The 18,599-nt window shown below is 60.2% G+C and overlaps 1 protein-coding gene across 1 annotated transcript; it reads left to right on the top strand.

Moving 5' to 3' along the window:
* The first annotated feature begins 1,597 nt into the window (after positions 1-1,597).
* On the top strand, positions 1,598-14,226 carry ZGLP1 (zinc finger GATA like protein 1). The gene is made up of 6 exons (XM_089774682.1): positions 1,598-1,784; positions 3,895-4,479; positions 9,562-9,674; positions 10,669-10,762; positions 11,442-11,573; positions 14,019-14,226. The coding sequence occupies exons 1-6, from the start codon at positions 1,651-1,653 to the stop codon at positions 14,065-14,067; spliced, it is 1,107 nt and encodes a 368-aa protein (XP_089630808.1). The 5' UTR covers positions 1,598-1,650; the 3' UTR covers positions 14,068-14,226.
* Positions 14,227-18,599: the final 4,373 nt, after the last annotated feature.

Raw genomic sequence — 18,599 nt, 5'->3', positions numbered from 1 at the left:
TATTTCCGCAAGAAGAGCTGATTTCAGACAGTAGGAGTCAGTGTTCTTGCAGAAATTCAAGCGGCCAGTGTAGACAGCTGGCAAGTTTTTCCACAAAAGCAGCTGCTTTTACAGAAAAACTTGCCAGTCTAGACACAGCCCAGATGTGGCCTCCCCAGAGCCGAATGAAGGGGAATAATCACTTCTCTGGATCTGCTGGCAACGCTCCTCCTAATGCCCCTAATATGCCATTAGCCTCCTTGGCTACAAGGGCCCCCGTCAACTCGTCTCCAGCTTCTCAGCCACTGTCACCCCAGGACCTTTTCTGTGGAACTGCTGCTTAGCCTGTACCAATGCTTGGGATTCTTCCGTCCCAAGGGCAGGGCTCTGCACTTGTCCTTGTTGAACCTCATCAGGTTTCCTTTGGCCCAATCCCTGGAGCCTGCAGGTGACCTAAAACCCCACCCCAGGCCCTGTTCACCTGGGGCTGCGTCTAGACTGGCATGATTTTGCACAAATACTTTTAATGGAAAAACTTCTGTTAAAAGTATTTGCGCAAGAGAGCGTCTGTACTGGCAGGTGCCTTTGCGCAAGGTGCCAGTGCAGACGCTCTCTTGCGCAAGAAAGCTCCAGGGGCCATTTTAGCCATCGGGCTTTCTTGTGCAAGAAGTTAACTTGGCAAGAAGTTACTAGCGCAGGAGGGCTTCTCCCTGAGCGGGAGCGTCGCAGTATTTGCACGAGCACCACTGATTTTGTACAGTACAAGGCCAGTGTTCTTGCGCAAATACTCGCGGCCAGTGTAGACAGGCGGCAAGATTTTGCACAAAATCCCGCCAGTCTAGACACAGCCCTGGAGTATTATGGGAGGTCCCATGGCCCACAGATCTCACCAGAGCCTAGGCAGAGGGGGCCAGAAACAGGAACTTGGCCAGGGCGCTGCCCGCACAGCCAGGAATCACTCCCAGCACCACTGCTGCAGCCTCAGCTCCCCTGGCTGCCCGCCCAGCTCCCAGGCCACGGACCGGCCCGCCCAGCAGGGAAGGGAGTCTGAGCAGGTTGTCCCCAGCCTAAGCAGACCAGGACCCCAGGAACAACTCCGGGAGTCTCCGTCCCCACAGCTGTGGGTCAAGGGCCACTGACTGAGGGCAGGGAATGGCCCCGACAGGGCCCTGCAGCTGGGTGTTGGGGGATTAACCCCCTATTGGCACTCACCATCCACAGCCAGAGCAGCTCTGGACGTGGGGGTGAGGGACTGTCCCCCCCAGGCTTGGCTGGGGTGGGACCCACTGCTGTGGGAGCAGCTGTGAGCTCCTCGGACCGCCCAGCTGCCCCAGCTTGAGAGCCAGACAGGGCCCCACATAATGGGGCAGATCAACATTCCCCCCAGCTGCAAACCCATTGCTGCTCCCCCCCCAGGCCAAGAGCCAGCCCAGGCAAACATCTGTCTCCTTCTACCCCACATCCTTGGGGGGGGGGGGGGGGGCGACCGGGCCAGGCGTTACCCCGCTCCCCCTGCAAACCTTCCCCGACCAGGACAGGCTCCAGCCTCCTGCTAGCCCGGCCCGGCCCGGCCCGGCCCTTATAGGGCAGGCCCCGCTGCCCAGCTGTGTCTAGTTACCCCCCATCCCGCGTCCTTGCAGGCTGCGGCCCCGGCCCCGGCCCGCCCGGCGCATGGAGGGGGAGCTGTTCCTGGACGGGCAGCCCCCGGATTTCTCCCTCCTGCAGCAGCTGCTCTTCCCGCCCTGCCTGGAGCCGGAGCCCCGCAGCCCCGCCCGGACTCTGGCCAGCCCGGGCCAGGGAGCCAGGTCAGCCCGGGACGGGGGAGGGGGGCACTGGAGATCAGCTCCATGCACCTGGCCCGCGGAGAGAGGGGGATCCGATTCATCCCCCTGCACCTGCCCGTGGGGACAGGAATCCGGATCAGCCCCGCGCACTTGTCCCCCGTGGGGTGGGGGGTGAATCCGGATCAGTCCCGCGCACTTGTCCCTATGGGGGGGGAGTAGAATCCGGATCAGCCCCGCGCACTTGTCCCCATGGGGGGGGGGGTGAATCCGGATCAGCCCCGCACACTTGTCCCCATGGGGGGGGGGGTGAATCCGGATCAGCCCCGCGCACTTGTCCCCATGGGGGGGGGTGAATCCGGATCAGCCCCGCGCACTTGTCCCCATGGGGGGGGGGGTGAATCCGGATCAGCCCCGCGCACTTGTCCCCATGGGGGGGGGGGAGAATCCGGATCAGCCCCGCGCACTTGTCCCCATGGGGGGGGGAGAATCCGGATCAGCCCCGCGCACTTGTCCCCATGGGGGGGGGGGGGGAGAATCCGGATCAGCCCCGCGCACTTGTCCCCATGGGGGGGGGTGAATCCGGCTCAGCCCCGCGCACTTGTCCCCATGGGGGGGGGGAGAATCCGGATCAGCCCCGCGCACTTGTCCCCATGGGGGGGGGGGAGAATCCGGCTCAGCCCCGCGCACTTGTCCCCATGGGGAGGGGGAGAATCCGGATCAGCCCCGCGCACTTGTCCCCATGGGGGGGGGGAGAATCCGGCTCAGCCCCGCGCACTTGTCCCCATGGGGAGGGGGTGAATCCGGATCAGCCCCGCGCACTTGTCCCCATGGGGGGGGGGGTGAATCCGGATCAGCCCCGCGCACTTGTCCCCATGGGGGGGGGGTGAATCCGGATCAGCCCCGCGCACTTGTCCCCATGGGGGGGGGAGAATCCGGATCAGCCCCGCCCCGTGCACCTGCCTGCGGGCTGGGCGCGAGCTCCAGCGCTGCTTTGGGCGGGCAGCTCGCGAGCCGCAGCCTCCCGCTGTCATTGGCCGGGGCCGCGGGCGGGATCCGAGCCCGGCACCCGGCGGGGGAGGGGCAGGCCCATGGGGGAGCTGAGGGGAGCTGCCCGGGGGGAGGGGCACGAGGAGAGGTGGGCAGGCTGGGGGCAGAGGGACAGGAGCTGCCCCGGGGGGAGGGGTGTAAGGAGGGGATCACGGGGAGGGCTAAAGGGGGGTCAGGCAGAGGGGGGGGGGAGGGGTACAGGAGCTGCCCTTGGGGGAGGGAGGGGTCAGGCCGAGGGGGAGGGGTACAGGAGCTGCCCTTGGGGGAGGGAGGGGTCAGGCCGAGGGGGAGGGGTACAGGAGCTGCCCTTGGGGGAGGGAGGGGTCAGGCCGAGGGGGAGGGGTACAGGAGCTGCCCTTGGGGGAGGGAGGGGTCAGGCCGAGGGGGAGGGGTACAGGAGCTGCCCTTGGGGGAGGGAGGGGTCAGGCCGAGGGGGAGGGGTACAGGAGCTGCCCTTGGGGGAGGGAGGGGTCAGGCCGAGGGGGAGGGGTACAGGAGCTGCCCTTGGGGGAGGGAGGGGTCAGGCCGAGGGGGAGGGGTACAGGAGCTGCCCTTGGGGGAGGGAGGGGTCAGGCCGAGGGGGAGGGGTACAGGAGCTGCCCTTGGGGGAGGGAGGGGTCAGGCAGAGGGGGAGGGGTACAGGAGCTGCCCTGGGGGGGGGAGGGGTCAGGCCGAGGGGGAGGGGTACTGGAGCTGCCCTGGGGGGGGGAGGGAGGGGTCAGGCCGAGGGGGAGGGGTACAGGAGCTGCCCTTGGGGGGGGAGGGAGGGGTCAGGCCGAGGGGGAGGGGTACAGGAGCTGCCCTTGGGGGGGGGAGGGAGGGGTCAGGCCGAGGGGGAGGGGTACAGGAGCTGCCCTTGGGGGAGGGAGGGGTCAGGCCGAGGGGGAGGGGTACAGGAGCTGCCCTGGGGGAGGGAGGGAGGGGTCAGGCCGAGGGGGAGGGGTACAGGAGCTGCCCTTGGGGGAGGGAGGGGTCAGGCCGAGGGGGAGGGGTACAAGGAGGAGATCAGGCCCCGGGAAGCGAGCGGGGGCTCCGGGGCTCCTTGGCGCGCTGTCCCCGACGCCCCTGTGCTCTCCTCCCGCAGGCCCGCGGGACGTCCCGGCCCGGAGCCCCTGCCCAGCATGGCCTGCTGCCTGCAGGCTCCCGACAGCCGCGCCCTCAGCTTCCTGCAGGAGTCCGCCCAGCAGCTGCCCCAGGCGCCGCGGGGCCAGGAGGAGCCGAGCCGTGCGCCCAGGGCGCAGCAGCCGCCACCGGGACCAGCCGTGCGCCCAGGGCGCAGCGCCCCGCAGCCGCAGCCCGGAGCCGGCCCCCTCGCTTCCCTGCGCCCCTGCAGCCCCATGGACACCCTGAGCCTCATCAGCCTGCACTGCTCTCATCTGGTGTCGGGCGCGCCCGCCCCCGCCAGCCCCCCCGAGCCGCGGGCAGGGCGCCCCGCGAGGTCCCCCTACATCCTCCCCACCGACTTCCGTGGCCAGGCCGGGAGGGAGGGGCGGAGCTGGGAGCCGGGGCCGGGCTGCAGGAGGATAAATTCCCGCAAGCAGCCGGCCCCACGCCGGAGCGCTGAGCCCCGAGACCCCTCTTTCCAGGGGGTGACCCTCCGCATGCACCTGTGCCTGGGCCAAAGCAGTTCCGACGGGTACCGGCTCCTCATCCACCCCCACTACAGCAGGTACGGGGCTCCCCTCACTGCCTGGCTGCCATTCTGCTGGGGGCACCCACCCTCTAGGGCTGGCACTCTGCTGGGGCACCTGCCTGTCTGAACCCATGGGCACCCATTAGCTGGCTATTTACCATCTGCCCTACACGCCCACAATTCTCCGTCTGTCTAGCTGTCTCCCTAATATCAATCTAGCTATCCTCATATACACTCATCATCTGTCTCTCCATCCCCTCCAGCTCCCCTCTCCCCACTCTATCTCTGTCTGTCTAGCCCCATAGAAACCCCCTCTCCCCCCACATACCCACCGGTGATTTAGCCCTCTGCCCCCCCCACATCCAATCACACGAGTCACGGTGCACCCGCCTCTTGTATCTAAGCCCTAGGAGACACGAGTCCCACCGAAGAGGCAGGCTCCTTGGGTTAGGAGTGTCGTGTGTGAGTCTGCATTTATCCACTCGCCTGGCCACTGGCAAAGCAGGGATCCCGGAGGGGCTGGGGCTGAGCTGGTCTGGCAATCCCTCTGCTCCTTGGCCACTGTCACCCGGCGGCGGGTTAAATGCCAGATGACAAACCTGCCCCCAAACCAGATGGCCCAACACCAAGCCTTTCCAAGGAAGGTGCAAGCATCTTGCCGGAGCAGGTGTGGGGAAACCCGTTTGAGAGCAATTGGGCTAAGTGCTGGAGCAGGAGGGTCATGGCCTCGTCCAATAATCTCTCACCCCACAGCCTGGTCTTCTCCCACTTGCTATCCGGTCCACTGCAGCAACCACATTCCCTCTGGTCACATGGCGGGAGACAGGAGCCTTTGCTTTGGGTCCATTTGCAGCTCTCGGTAGCCTGGAGAGGTGCGGGGAATGCATGGTCTCCCAGCTCTATTGGAGAGAGGTGTTTTTAGCCACCCACGGGTTTTAGGAGCACTAGTTCCATTGACTTTTGAAAGGACTTTTGTGCCTAAATCCCTGCAGATGCTTTTGAGGAAAAAAAAATCTCCCCCCACCACAGGCCTTAGATGGTTGGGGCCTGACTTGCTGTCCCCATGTTCAAGGAAAAGAGCAGCTGGCAAATTCAAAGCCGAGCTTAGGAAATGCAAGTTAGCCAGGCTGCGGCCCACGTGGCAACAGGAGAGCGCAGGGGCTGGGAAGCTAGCAGGAGGAATGGGACCACTTGTGGGTCTGTGAGGTTATCTGATTACAGTGTGGCCCACGGATTGTTGCTGCAACCACTGGGCTATGTCTGCAGCGAGTCTGGTGCAGAGTGAGGGTCTGTGGAAAGCGTAAAGTGCGCGGTTACAGCTGTGCCGCTTGCACGGTGGCGCATTGGTGCATCGGCAGCTGTGAGTATTGGCGCTGTGCCCGGGTTTCCCGGGTTTGCCTCTGCGAGAGGCCACCAGGGTCAGCCTGCTGGAAAGCGACTTCAGGTTGAGGAGGGGCACTTGACGGACTGTGGGAGGTGCCAATCAGCCTCTGAGGAGCGTTCCTGGGACGCTCAGACCAGCCATGGCTGCAGCCTGCACAGACCTGAGCCCTGCAGACCTAATGACTGGAAGGTAGCCAACGTGACACCAATATTTAAAAAGGGCTCTCGAGGCGATCCTGGCAATTACAGACCGGTAAGTCTAACTTCAGTACTGGACAAATTAGTTGAAACAATAGTAAAGAATAACATTGTGAAGCATGTAGAAGAACATAATTTGTTGGACAAAAGTCAACATGGCTTCTGTAAAGGGAAATCATGTCTTACTAATCTATTAGGGTATGTCTACACTACCACCCTAGTTCGAACTACCTAGTCCGTGCCGCGTGTAGCCGCGCGGCACGGAGTCTGCACTAGCGGACATTTAAAAATGGTGGCGCCCGGCGAGATGCAAATGAAGCCCAGGAAATTCAAATCCTGGGCTTCATTCGCAACTCCGGTTGCCTACATTACCACCCTAGTTCGAACTAGGATGGTAGTGTAGACATACCCTTAGAGTTCTTTGAAGGGGTTAACAAACATGCGGACAAGGGGGAGCCAGTAGATATAGTATACTTGGATTTTCAGAAAGCCTTTGACAAGGTCCCTCAACAAAGGCTCTTGTGTAAATTCCATGGCCATGGGATAAGAGGGAAGGTCCTTTCTTGGATTGAGAACTGGTTAAAAGACAGGAAACAAAGGATAGGAATAAATGGTAAATTTTCAGATTGGAGGGGGTAACTAGTGGTGTACCCCAAGGGTCAGTCCTGGGACCAATCCTTTTCAACTTATTCATAAATGATCTGGAGAAAGGGGTAAGCAGTGAGGTGGTAAAGTTTGCAGATGATACCAAACTGTTTAGGATAGTCAAGACAGAAGCAGACTGTGAAGAACTTCAAAAAGATCTCACCAAACTGAGTGATTGGGCAACAAAATGGCAAATGAAATTTAATGTGGATAAGTGTAAAGTAATGCACATTGGGGGGAAAAATAACCCCAACTATACGTACAGTATGATGGGGGCTAATTTGGCTACGACAAATCAGGAAAGATCTTGGAGTTATCCTGGACAGTTCTTTGAAAACTTCCACGCAGTGTGCAGCGGTGGTCAAAAAGACAAATAAGATGCTAGGAATTATTAGGAAAGGGATAGAAAATAAGACCCAGAATATCTTACTGCCCCTGTATAAAACTATGGTACGCCCACATCTTGAATACTGTGTACAGATGTGGTCTCCTCACCTCAAAAAAGATATTTTGGCCTTGGAAAGGGTTCAGAAAAGGGCAACTAAAATGATGAGGGGTTTGGAACGGGTGCCATATGAGGAGAGGCTAAAGAGACTGGGACTTTTCAGTTTAGAAAAGAGGAGACTGAGGGGGGATATGATAGAGGTCTATAAAATCATGAGGGGTGTGGAGAGGGCTGATAAAGAAAAGTTATTTATTAGTTCCCTAAATAGAAGAACTAGAGGACACCAAATGAAATTAATGGGTAGCAGGTTTAAAACTAATAAAAGAAAGTTCTTCTTCACACAGCGTGTAGTCAACCTGTGGAACTCCTTGCCAGAGGAGGCGGTGAAGGCTAGGACTATAACAGAGTTTAAAGAGAAGCTGGATAAATTCATGGAGGTTAGGTCCATAAAAAGCCAGGGGATAAAATGGTGTCCCTGGCCTCTGTTTGTCAGAGGCTGGAGAGGGATGGCAGGAGACAAATCGCTTGATCATGGTCTTTGGTCCACCCTCTCTGGGGCACCTGGTGCTGGCCACTGTCGGCAGACAGGCTACTGGGCTAGAAGGACCTTTGGTCTGACCCAGTCCGGCCGTTCTTATGTTCTTATGTTCTGTTCTGCCTGGACAGTGACGTGCCCATGTGACAAATTCCATCTCGTAGCCGTGCTTTCCCACAGCAAGAGCAGGGGAGCCACTGCGGGGCGAGGGGCTTACAGGCCCCTGGGAACTCCTCCTCTGGTCTTCCTTTGGGGGGGACGTTGCCGGGAGCTGGTGCTCTAAACAAACGACTGAAGGACCCATCCAAACCAGGGGTGAGCTCCAGAGACTTGACTGAAGCCAGCACTTCCCTCCATCGCTGCTACTAGCCTGAACCAAGAATTATGCAATTGTTGTATAGATTGTATTCCTCCCCCAATTCTAAAACCCTCCCTCCCTCCCTCCCTCCTATTCTAAAGGATTGGCACAGGGTGCCTTTTGGATAAGATCCAGAGCTGTAAATCGATCCGGGAATGCGGCTGGTCCTTTGGGATCGGAAGACCCTTTTATTTGATGAGCCTGGTTTTCATACCCTGCCAGTGGTGGGAGGAGCGGTGCTGGTGTGACACTGGAGTGCCTGAGGGGACTGCTCGTGAGCCGCCTTGTGAACCAGCCTGGGGGGACAGAAGGTCTCTGCCTGGCTGGTTGAGCTAGATAGATTCATGGAGGTTAGGTCCATAGAAGGCTACTAGCCAGGGGGTAGGAACGGTGCCCCTGGTCTCTGTTTGTCAGAGGCTGGAGAGGGATGGCAGGAGACAAATCGCTTGATCATGGTCTTCGGTCCACCCTCTCCAGGGCACCTGGTGCTGGCCACTGTCGGCAGACAGGCTACTGGGCTAGATGGACCTTTGGTCTGACCCTGTCTGGCCGCTCTTATGGTGCCTTGTAGTGGAGGATCCCCACTTGGGCTGTAAGCAGCCTGGTCTCGAAGCCTTTTGCCCTGAATTGGTGCCCGCTGCAGTGCTCCTCAGAGAGCCCGTTACAGGATCCAGAGCTGTAAGGGCTAGTGCCAAGAACGGTTCTGGGAGGGACTCGGTGTGTCTAGACTACGTGGCTCTGTCGACGGAGCCATGTAGATGAGTTTACTGACACAGGAAAATGAAGCGGCAATTTAAACAATCACTGCTTCATTTACATCAAAATGGCCGCCGCGCTGCGCCGATCAGCTGTTTAGCGGCACAGCGGGGCAGTCTGGACGCGCCGCGGTCAACAAGGGAAGCCTTTGTCGACTGCTCCCGTAAACCTCATTTCACGAGGCGTACCAGAGCGGTTGACAACGGCTTCCCTTGTCGACTGCGGCACGTCCAGGCTGCCCCGCTTCATTTTCCTACGTCTAGTAAACTCGTCTGCGTGGCTCCGTCAAGGGAGCCGTGTATCTAGACACTCCCCTAGTCTCCTTCTTTGGGGCTTGAATCTCCCCTTAGCTCCTAGGGCTTAGGCTGAGACCTAGTGGGAGACAGGCTCCCCCACATCTGCCTACCGCACGATTTCTTGCACCTTTCTCCGAAGCAGCTGGTGAGTTGGGATGTCCTGGGGCCGGCGTTACGCGGGGTCCGACCAGACAAGCACGGTCCCTTCTGGCTTTCCAGACCCTGAGTCTACTGGGGTCCCCGACGAGGCTCAGGACCATTACGGCCCTTCCTCTGCCGTGCACCTGGGACTGCCCTTCAGCATGCTGATCTGTGAGCCCCCTTTGCTGGGCCGGGGACTGCCCGGTGGGCAGAGAGGGAAAAGCTGCCCCGTGGCAGTTCCTTGGGGCTGGCTTGAGGACGATTTTTTTAATGCTGTTCCTCTGGGTTTTGCTCTTTGTTTCGTTTGCTTGGGAGTGACGTCTGAACCCGGCGAGATTCGTTTCCTCTGATCTGTCCGCAGGGCAGGGCGCTGGAGAAGGAGCCGTTTCCCAAACCAAAGTCCCGTCTCGTTAACGAGGGAGCTCTGCCGAGCCAGCAGCTCTGAGGAGGACCAGGACTCCCCCTCCGCCCAGAGTAGGCTGCTTTTCAGAAACCATACCCTTTGCTAGTAGATGGTAGCGCTCTGAAGGGGCGGGTGCAGCTATCTACATCCACCCCGGGCCAGCTCCTCCCGCATACGATCGATGCGCCACTTGGCTCCTCTCCCGCCAGACCTCCAAGGAGCAGCCGTAGAACCCTGGAAGCGCAGGGCTGGAAGGGAGGCAGCGCAGGGGTTGTGGAGGTTCAAACCATCCACGGTGGCTTCAGCCTCCCTTTGAAAACCTCCAGCGAAGGAGCATCCACGTCCTCCCGAGGCGTTTGCTGTGGATTTAAGCCCAGGGCGGAGCTGGGCTTTTATAATGTAGGGCCTCCTCCTCGTGTACTCACGGCCAGGGCAGTGCAGTGCTCACTACGGGAGCAGAGCCCTTAATTTCAACAGCAAACACGCTGGTAAGGCCAACGCACCCTTGTTGGATGGGCTGCTCATCTCGCAATCGTGCTGCTCTGCTCCACCCCCGGAATGAAAAGCTAAGACAATTCCGTACCCGCTGGGCTCTCCTCTTTGCTTTCTCTTCAGCTACAAACCAAACCGCCCCTAGCCCCCGGAAAGGACAAAGCCCTCGGCCCTCCCGCTAGGGGACCCCCAGCGCTGCTGCTGTATCTTGTTGTGACCCCTGGCGCGTCAGGCAGCAGGCGCCCGGCTTGACTTGAGGCCGCTTCCCAGTGGAACAAGCTAACAAGGGAGGATGTGGCTTCTTCCTCGCTTGAGGACTTCGTGTCCCGCCTGCAGGCCTTGCTGGCAGTTGCTTTAGCTGCCAAATGCAAGTTGCCGGGTTCCCCGTGGGGGTAGCTGCGGAAAGGTCTGGCTAGACTGTCTGATGGTGTCAGTGTGGATGGGGCAGGCGTGTCCACCGCTCATCCAGTCCAGTGTCTGCGCGCGGCGCGGGCTGCCGAATGGCCTTCCAGGCCATGGAGCTGCAATACAGCCACCGCGCCGCCCACCTCCAAGGCTTTGTCTTTTCTGTAGGTAGCAAGAGCTGCGCTTCCTGCCAGACGAGGAAGACGCCCCTGTGGCGGATTGCTGAGGACGGGACCCCGCTCTGCAACGCTTGTGGCATCAGGTACGCGGCACCGGACGAGCCAGAGGCTTGCTCGCAAGTTCTGAGCAGCCGCTTTGGAAACTGAAGCTCCATTTATGTGGAAACTGGGTCCGTGTCTGGCCCTTATTGGGGTGGCGGGCCCGATCTTGCCAGCGCTCGTCAGCTGATGGGGCTCTTGCAATAGTTGGCATTTTTTCTGGAAGCCCCAACTGCCAGAGTCATGTGATGTCCCAAAACTTCCTGCTTTACTTTTTGAAAAATTGATCAGAGAAAAACTGGAAGTGAGGAAACTGGGCCCAGCGAGGAAGCGCAACCCCCCGCCGAAGCCAGCGCGCCCTTACAAGGAAACCAGCATCCTGTTCTCTTTGGGCCTTGATTCCTAAGCTAACCCCTCCATTTGTTCTCTTTGGATGGCCTGACGTGTGCATTTGAATACGTGGGGCTGGCCAAGCCAGGCCACTGAATCCAGAGCTAGGAGCTGAGCGCAGATGCTGGTTCTCAAAGGCGCCCAACTCCTTGTGACCAGGCACCTAAACTCCCTTCAGGCCCTGGCCCCATTTCCAAAAGTCTGTCCTGTGGCATTTTCCTCCAAGCAGCCCCCTTGAACGCAAAGGGCCCACGCCACGCGCCGAGGGGGATGAGTTATGCCGCGCTGGGCGCCAATGTCACTGACGAGCCCCGTTGGTCCCTCTCTCCCCAGGTACAAGAAGTACAGGGTGCGGTGTTCCCGCTGCTGGACCATCCCGAGGAAGAGCGGCAAGCTGCACTCCCGCTGCTCCAACTGCGGGGAGCGCCTGCACACGGCAGGGGCCCAGCAGCGGGTGGGGAAGAGGTAAGGCCGCTGCGTCCGAGAAAGGAACCTGGGCTGACGATAAAACCCTCACTTTAAAACTCCCCTTCCCCGGAGCCGTCGACCAGACAGACCAGGCAGCGGAGGCCAGGGCCCTGCAACTGTTTACACCAGGACGGGGAAGGGGACGGAGAATCGCTTCGTTGTATCTGCGGCAGCTGCTCCTGGTTACAGTGACGCTTGCGCTTACAGCAGGGCAGGCAGTCCTCTTCGATGGGGGCCACTCCAAGACTGGACAGCGGTCGAGGGCCGCGCTCCTCCGCGGTAGGAGTGGAGGAGAAGGTTACAGTCTGGGAGGCAGGCTGGGTGCAGAAGGGCACTTGGGGGGAGGGACTGGGCTGCAGGCGGGAGACTGGAGTCTGGGAGGGAGCTGGGATGAGGCAGGCAGGTGTGACCTAGGGCAGGAGGGGATTGTGATCTGGGGCAGGAGGTTGGGGGCCAGATCTGGGAGGGGGTGTGAGTGTGAGAGGGGGACAGAGGGTTTGGGTATGTTGAGCGGGGGGGCAGGAAGGGGCTGGGGTGTCAGACGCAGGCTGTGACCATGAGACTTACTTGCCAGCTGCCAAAGGAGCCTTCCTGGCCACGTGCTTCATGAATAGCAGAGCCAGGAGAGGGGGCGTGGGTCTTCTTAGCTGCCTGTTATTCCAACAAGCGACTTGCATTGGCTGGTTTCTGCCAGAAACCGGCCAATGGGATTGTGCTGGGGCGGGGCGGCTCCTAAAACTCTCTCCCCCCCCCCCTCCAGTTTTAACACAGAAAGGGAGCCCAGCAGTCGGGGCTGTGGGGGAGCCTGCCTGGGGCTCCCCGCTGCCTCCGCAGGTCGGATCTGATGGCTTGGCGGGCCGGCCCTGGCCCATGGGCCGTATTTTGCCCAAACCTGGCTCAGAGGGTGAAATTTCCCCTTTTTCAGGGAATCAGAACAAAATCGAGGGACTGTCTGTTCCATTTGAGCCAGGGGCTGTGTACCGGTGGGAAGGTTCCCCCCCCCGAAAACAGAGACTATGATTCTGCAGCTGGAAGTCACTTTGTAGTAGAGACAGTCTGACCCCCTGTGCACCCTGCCCCAGCCCCGGTGGAGGCAACAAACCTTGCCCGGCAAGTGTGCTGAGAGGCAGGAAGAAATTACTTTTTGGTAAAATACTGAAGCGGACGTGCCAGCAGCCAGGGGCTGGCACCAGGTATTTAAAGGTGTGATCAGCCCCCTGTCTCTGCCCCTCACCCTGCCTGGGCTGCCGGGGGGGCCTTGCGAAGGGACCGGCTTGAAGCGAGCCAAAGGGCCGGGCCAAGCACCATGTAGACCAGTGTTTCTCAACCTTTTTAAAAGTGGCAAGTCCCCCCAGCACCTACATGGTTTTCTACCGTTGCAACACGTTTGTTTAAACGATTCAATCGTAGCCGGGCGGGCGATGACATTTTTGGGTGTAAAAAGTACAAAAATAATAAAGCGTTGGGAAACTTACACCAAAAATTCAGTTTTCTCCAAATTTCAGTTGTTGATGTACCCCCAGACTTCCCTCCCGTACCCCTAAGGGGACTCGTACCACTGGCTGAGAAACACGGGTCTAGCCCAGCCCTGACAGGGTCTGTCCAACCTGCTCTTAATATCTCCAGCGATGGAGACTCCACAGCCCCCCAGGCAACTTCTCCCAGTGTTTGACCCCGACGGGCAGGAAGCCTTTCCTCACTCCAGCCTGAACCTCCCTTGCTGCAGTTTAAGCCCCCTGCTGTATGTGCTATCACAGGCCCCTACACAGGAATTTCGGGGGGGGGGGGGGTTGTAAATGTGGACCACAAGGTCTCCGGAGTAAGCAGGGAACAGCCGCAGCCTTCCCATGGTGGGCCGGAGCATGCTTACTGGGGAACCCTGGGGGGTGCTTTCGTACCCCCTGCGTACGGGCCTGCATCATCAGAGGTGAAAGAGAAGCATTTTCTCCCTCCTCCTTGTAATGCCCTTTTGGAGACTTGAGAGCTGCGGTCGTGCCTCAGCCGTCTCTTTTCCAGACCACACAAGCCCGTCCTTCCCCTCTTCCCTCAGCGGCTCCGTGTGCTAGGCCTGTAGCCCGGCCAGGGAACCTTTCTGGAGCTTTCCTGTCCCCTGCCTCCTGTTGTGGCCTGGGCTCCGATGTTCTGAGACCTCCCTCCCCCACGCATCTTTAAGAAGGGTCGGTCCCGGGGCTGTGTGGGCCAGCGGTTAGAGCTCCTGCCTCTCCGGCCAGGCGCTGCCAGGCTGGGTGACCTCAGGTGAGTGGCCTCTCCAGGCGTCTGTGCACATTGGTACAGCCCCAGGCACCACAGGACCCCGTCCCATCATACACTCGCCTGCCTGTGGCCCAGCCCTGTTCACCCCGAGATCCCATGGGGGGGGCAGCTGTAACTGTCGGGTAAAGGGGCGTCGCTGAATTAGGCTCCTTTTGTTTTATTGCCTAGAAAATGTGACGACTTCCTCGCCTCGCAAGCAGGGGCGCTTTGCTGTTAACCGGCCAGCGGGCTCCGCCGACAAGGGCGTTGGCATCTGGTGGTGAGAGAGAGCCGGGCGCGTGCCGGCAGGATCGGATCGGCCCAGCCCCCGTGGGCCCTGCTGTTGCTGTCCCCTTCCTCTCGCGCTGCTCTGTAGAACTGCAGCTCGTCCGGCCTTCGGCTCGTGCCAGCCCGCGAGGGGCCGGAGTGACCCCAGAACACTGGTGCCCAGCTGGGGCGAGGGGGGAATGAGGCTTTGAACGGGAAGCTTGCTCCTCGCTGGCCGGGCTAGCAGCGCTTGGGAGTGTTGGGGGCTGCTCTGGGGGGCCCTGCCAACAGTGACACGCTCTGGGTCTAACGTGGGGGGGCTGCCGGATGCCTCCTTTCGGTGCCCCTTTATACGGGGCAAATACCGAATCCAGAGAAAGCCGAGGTAACTCTGGCTGTTAGAGGAAAAAGACAAGATGTTGAGGAGGAAAAAATACTAGCTCCATGCAGACACCACCTCGCGCCTGCGCCGAGCAGGTAGATTCAAGCGTGCTTAAAAGAGCCCCAGCTGAAACGAAGCCTTGACGGAGGAAGAGTGTTTGGGATCCGTGCTGGGTCCTGCCCCCTTCCCGCTGCAGGGCTGACGGCTTTCCAGCAAGGCCACTAAGCAGCACTTGTAAACACACAGGGCCCAGAGGGAAGGTTTTATATTTGCTAATTGAACACAAAGGAAACCATAGGGAGTTAGTTAGTTAGTGAGTGAGGGATAATTACGACGGAGCCGCCAGTGTTCGGTTGCACCGAGGGGAGTTAGGGTTGCACTTTTGGACTAGAGATGTTCTCTCCTTCAGGAGCTTGTTCTGCGTTTCACTTCTCCGTTAGTTTGTTACTTAAAGTCGTACCTGTGGGGCATAACGGCACCAAACTGTTCTCTAGAGAGACTGATACGTGTCCATCAATAGCGGTGTGTTTGCAGGGTGGCGGTCTGGCCCCACACACGTGCGTCTGTGGCAGGCTGTGGATTTGGGGGAAATGGCCCTGGTTTCTCCTTTCTAGCCCACACTTTTGAGCACTGAAGTGTGGCGACCGTGTGGGGAAGAGATTCGGTTTCAGGGGATCGGGTGCTGTGGGGGTTTGGCTTGTGTTTGTGAGTATCCTGGTTGCACTGTCGAATAAAATCGGCTTCTCATACTTGCGTGTGCAGAAAGACTGTGCTCCGTGTGCGCCCCTTTTGAGTTTCGATGACCTGCTGGTTTCTCTCCGGAGATCTAGAGCCAGGCTGCCCTTATTCACAGCTGCTTCGATCCATTCCAGGTGCTGTCTAAGCGGCTTACAAGTGGCAAAAAGACCCTTGAAATCAAGGGGTGTTAGATGCCTGAACACTTGAGAGGAGGTAGGCCTAAGTGATTTAGGGGCTTAGCTGCTTCTTATGACCAATCCCATCCCCGTACAACACTGTGCTTAGGCGTGTGCTTAAAAGTCAGTATTTTTGCCATACCAGGGGCCGAATTCGGGGACTTCAGTCGTGCTGGGGTTGGCCGTGCTAGTTGTTACCAGAGAAGCCTTTCTTAGCATTCTTTGCCTGTCTCCGGACAGCGACTCTGGGCTTGGTTTAATCTGCTGGTGAGTTCTCCCAACCACAAAACGCCAGGGACAGGACTGGTCCATTTTTGTCCCCGATGAAAAGAGGGGGAATGCTCAGGCTATGTCCACGCGACCAGGGCATTTCAAAACCTGGAGCTTAGCTCCCCAGTCTCGACATGCCCTTGCAAGCCTGCTCCCTGGGAAGCTGGTGAAGTGGGGACGTGAGAGACCGGCCCACAAAACCGACACCGGGGTAGAGAAAAGAGAGCGAGGGGGTCTGTTCTCCCTCGCCTTGTCACACCAGGGCCAGGGGACCTTCATTTAAAAGATGGCCACCTCGAAACCCACAGAAGCGAATGCTTTTTCACAACCTGAGTGGTTAATCTGCGGGACTCACTGCCGCTGGGAGTCAGGGCGGGCAAAAACAATTAGTAAGATTCAAAGGGGAGTTTGAAATGGATCTGGCTCTCAAGAGTAGCCAGGGTTCTCCGAAGTTAGTTTACAGATTTCCTTGTGCTTCAGGATTCAAGCCCATCTAACCAGCATGAGATCTGGTGTGGGGTGAGGGGATCAGAGTACCCTAGAGCTGCTCCGGGGCCACTCTCCCCTTCTGTGCAGCCTCGGGCACTGGCCGATCTAGGAGCCAAGTCTCTGCCCTCGATGGCCCTTGGGTCCCGTCCAGTCATGGGATTCCTGTTTATTCCTTATTTCAGCCACTGGGTGGCGCTGCCCCTGCTAGGAGGCAGGGAAGCGTTGGGGCTTGGCCTGACTCTATCCAAGGCCCAGCTCGGGCGCTGGGCTGGCGCGATTGAGAAGTGCCGGCCAGGCCGGGCCGGGCCCTGAGCCAGCAGGACAGTGAGTCCGGGGTGTCATGGTTTCTTAGGGGAGGTTGTAACTCCCCTCCAATGTTTTCCATCCGCACGTGGAATACATGTTGTTGTGTGCACCAAGGCGTGTGCACCACCACTAGAGACTCGGGCTGCGGGCGCTCTGCTAATCAGCTGCGAGGCGTCGGAGTCTCTCCTGACAGCTGCTCGCAGGGAAGGCGGCCCCAAGGGAACGCATGTCCCAAGCCCCCTTTCTGCCATGCCACAGGGGGTAGGGGTGAGGGGCAGAGTTCCCTGTAAATGGGCGCTTGGGCGCCCACCCTGGAGAGATTCCAGTGCCACCCAGCTGAGTGGCAGAGCACCCACAGCCGGCAGCCTGTTTCGGCAGCTGGTGCACCTCTGCACATGCCTCTGTGCACAAAACAAAAGTTATTCTGCGCCCGGGTGGAACGGTGGAGGGAGCGCTGCCAGGGAGCTCTGGTTCTTTGTCACACTCTAGCAGCTCGTCTTTTAGTCCTGCCTGGTGTGTTGGCCTTTCCGTGCCCAGGTTGCAGGGCGCAGGCAGCGTGGTACCGGCGCCCACCCTGGCAGCAGCTGGCTGGCAAGTAATTCTAATAATCCCCTTGGGTCAGGCAGGTGCAGGAGAAAAGTGACCCCCCCCCCCCGCGTCTTTCCCTCGCTCTAATGGCAACGATGCCTTTGACCTCTGTTCCGCGGCTCTTGCTGTGGGGCCGGCCGGGGCTGGGCGAGGGGGTTTCTCCGGTTTCTGCTGGGTAGGCACCTGTCAGGCAGGGAGACGGTGCTGGGCCCTGGACTTGGTGAGGTCCCACAGGTCTAGGATCAGGGCTGAATCGTCAAGAGAACTTGGCTTCCGTGAGGCACCAAAACAAGCGACTCAGGCGAATCCGGCCGCAGACGGACTTGGCCATCGGGCTCGGCGCCTGGGGCAGGGACTCAGGCGAATCCGGCCGCAGACGGACTTGGCCATCGGGCTCGGTGCCTGGGGCGGGACTCAGGCGAATCCGGCCGCAGACGGACTTGGCCATCGGGCTCGGCGCCTGGGACGGGACTCAGGCGAATCCGGCCACAGTCAGACTTGGCCATCGGGCTCGGCGCCTGGGACGGGACTCAGGTGAATCCGGCCACAGTCAGACTTGGCCATCGGGCTCGGCGCCTGGGGCGGGGACTCAGGCGAATCCGGCCACAGTCAGACTTGGCCATCGGGCTCGGCGCCTGGGACGGGACTCAGGTGAATCCGGCCACAGTCAGACTTGGCCATCGGGCTCGGCGCCTGGGGCGGGGACTCAGGCGAATCCGGCCACAGTCAGACTTGGCCATCGGGCTCGGCGCCTGGGGCGGGGACTCAGGTGAATCCGGCCGCAGTCGGACTTGGCCATCGGGCTCGGCGCCTGGGGCGGGGACTCAGGCGAATCCGGCCACAGTCAGACTTGGCCATCGGGCTCGGCGCCTGGGGCGGGGACTCAGGCGAATCCGGCCGCAGACGGACTTGGCCATCGGGCTCGGTGCCTGGGGCAGGGACTCAGGCGAATCCGGCCGCAGACGGACTTGGCCATCGGGCTCGGTGCCTGGGGCGGGGACTCAGGTGAATCCGGCCGCAGACGGACTTGGCCATCGGGCTCGGTGCCTGGGGCAGGGACTCAGGCGAATCCGGCCGCAGACGGACTTGGCCATCGGGCTCGGTGCCTGGGGCGGGGACTCAGGTGAATCCGGCCGCAGACGGACTTGGCCATCGGGCTCGGCGCCTGGGGCGGGGACTCAGGCGAATCCGGCCGCAGACGGACTTGGCCATCGGGCTCGGTGCCCTTCGGAGACCGGGGTTCGATCGGTCCCGCCCCCCCTTGCGGGGGACGCTTTCGTCCAGGGGAGGGGAGGGCAAATCCGAGATTCCCCGAGCCCCTCCAGGCCGCGCTGTAGGGCGGAAGGTCGCGAGGAGCCTGCGAAGCCCAGTGGGTCGGAGCCCTGGGCGGTTACGGGGACTCGCTGGCTACTCCTCGGGCCGGGGCCCCAAGAGGACCCCCTGGGACTCGTGTAGGCCAGTTGGAAGGGAACAAGCGGCTGCAAAGGGGCAGACGCTCTGCTGTGAGCATGGGATTTCCACGCGTGATCATTTCAGCAACATCCACGTCCCCTG

The sequence above is a fragment of the Pelodiscus sinensis genome, chromosome 31 (assembly GCF_052426305.1).
Source record: "Pelodiscus sinensis isolate ZL-2025 chromosome 31, ASM5242630v1, whole genome shotgun sequence".
NCBI classification, from domain to species: Eukaryota; Metazoa; Chordata; order Testudines; family Trionychidae; genus Pelodiscus; species Pelodiscus sinensis.
The sequence above is the reverse complement of the archived record's forward strand: the minus strand, read 5'-3'. Positions and strand labels throughout refer to the sequence as shown.

What these genes read in the sequence shown, in the direction of transcription:
- ZGLP1 (XM_089774682.1), top strand. Translation starts at nt 1,651, where the DNA reads ATGGAGGGGGAGCTGTTCCTGGACGGGCAGCCCCCGGATTTCTCCCTC. An exon ending in TGCAACGCTTGTGGCATCAG is followed by an intron (nt 10,763 to 11,441) that starts GTACGCGGCACC and finishes CTCTCTCCCCAG; the next exon opens with GTACAAGAAGTACAGGGTGC. An exon ending in CAGCAGCGGGTGGGGAAGAG is followed by an intron (nt 11,574 to 14,018) that starts GTAAGGCCGCTG and finishes TTTATTGCCTAG; the next exon opens with AAAATGTGACGACTTCCTCG.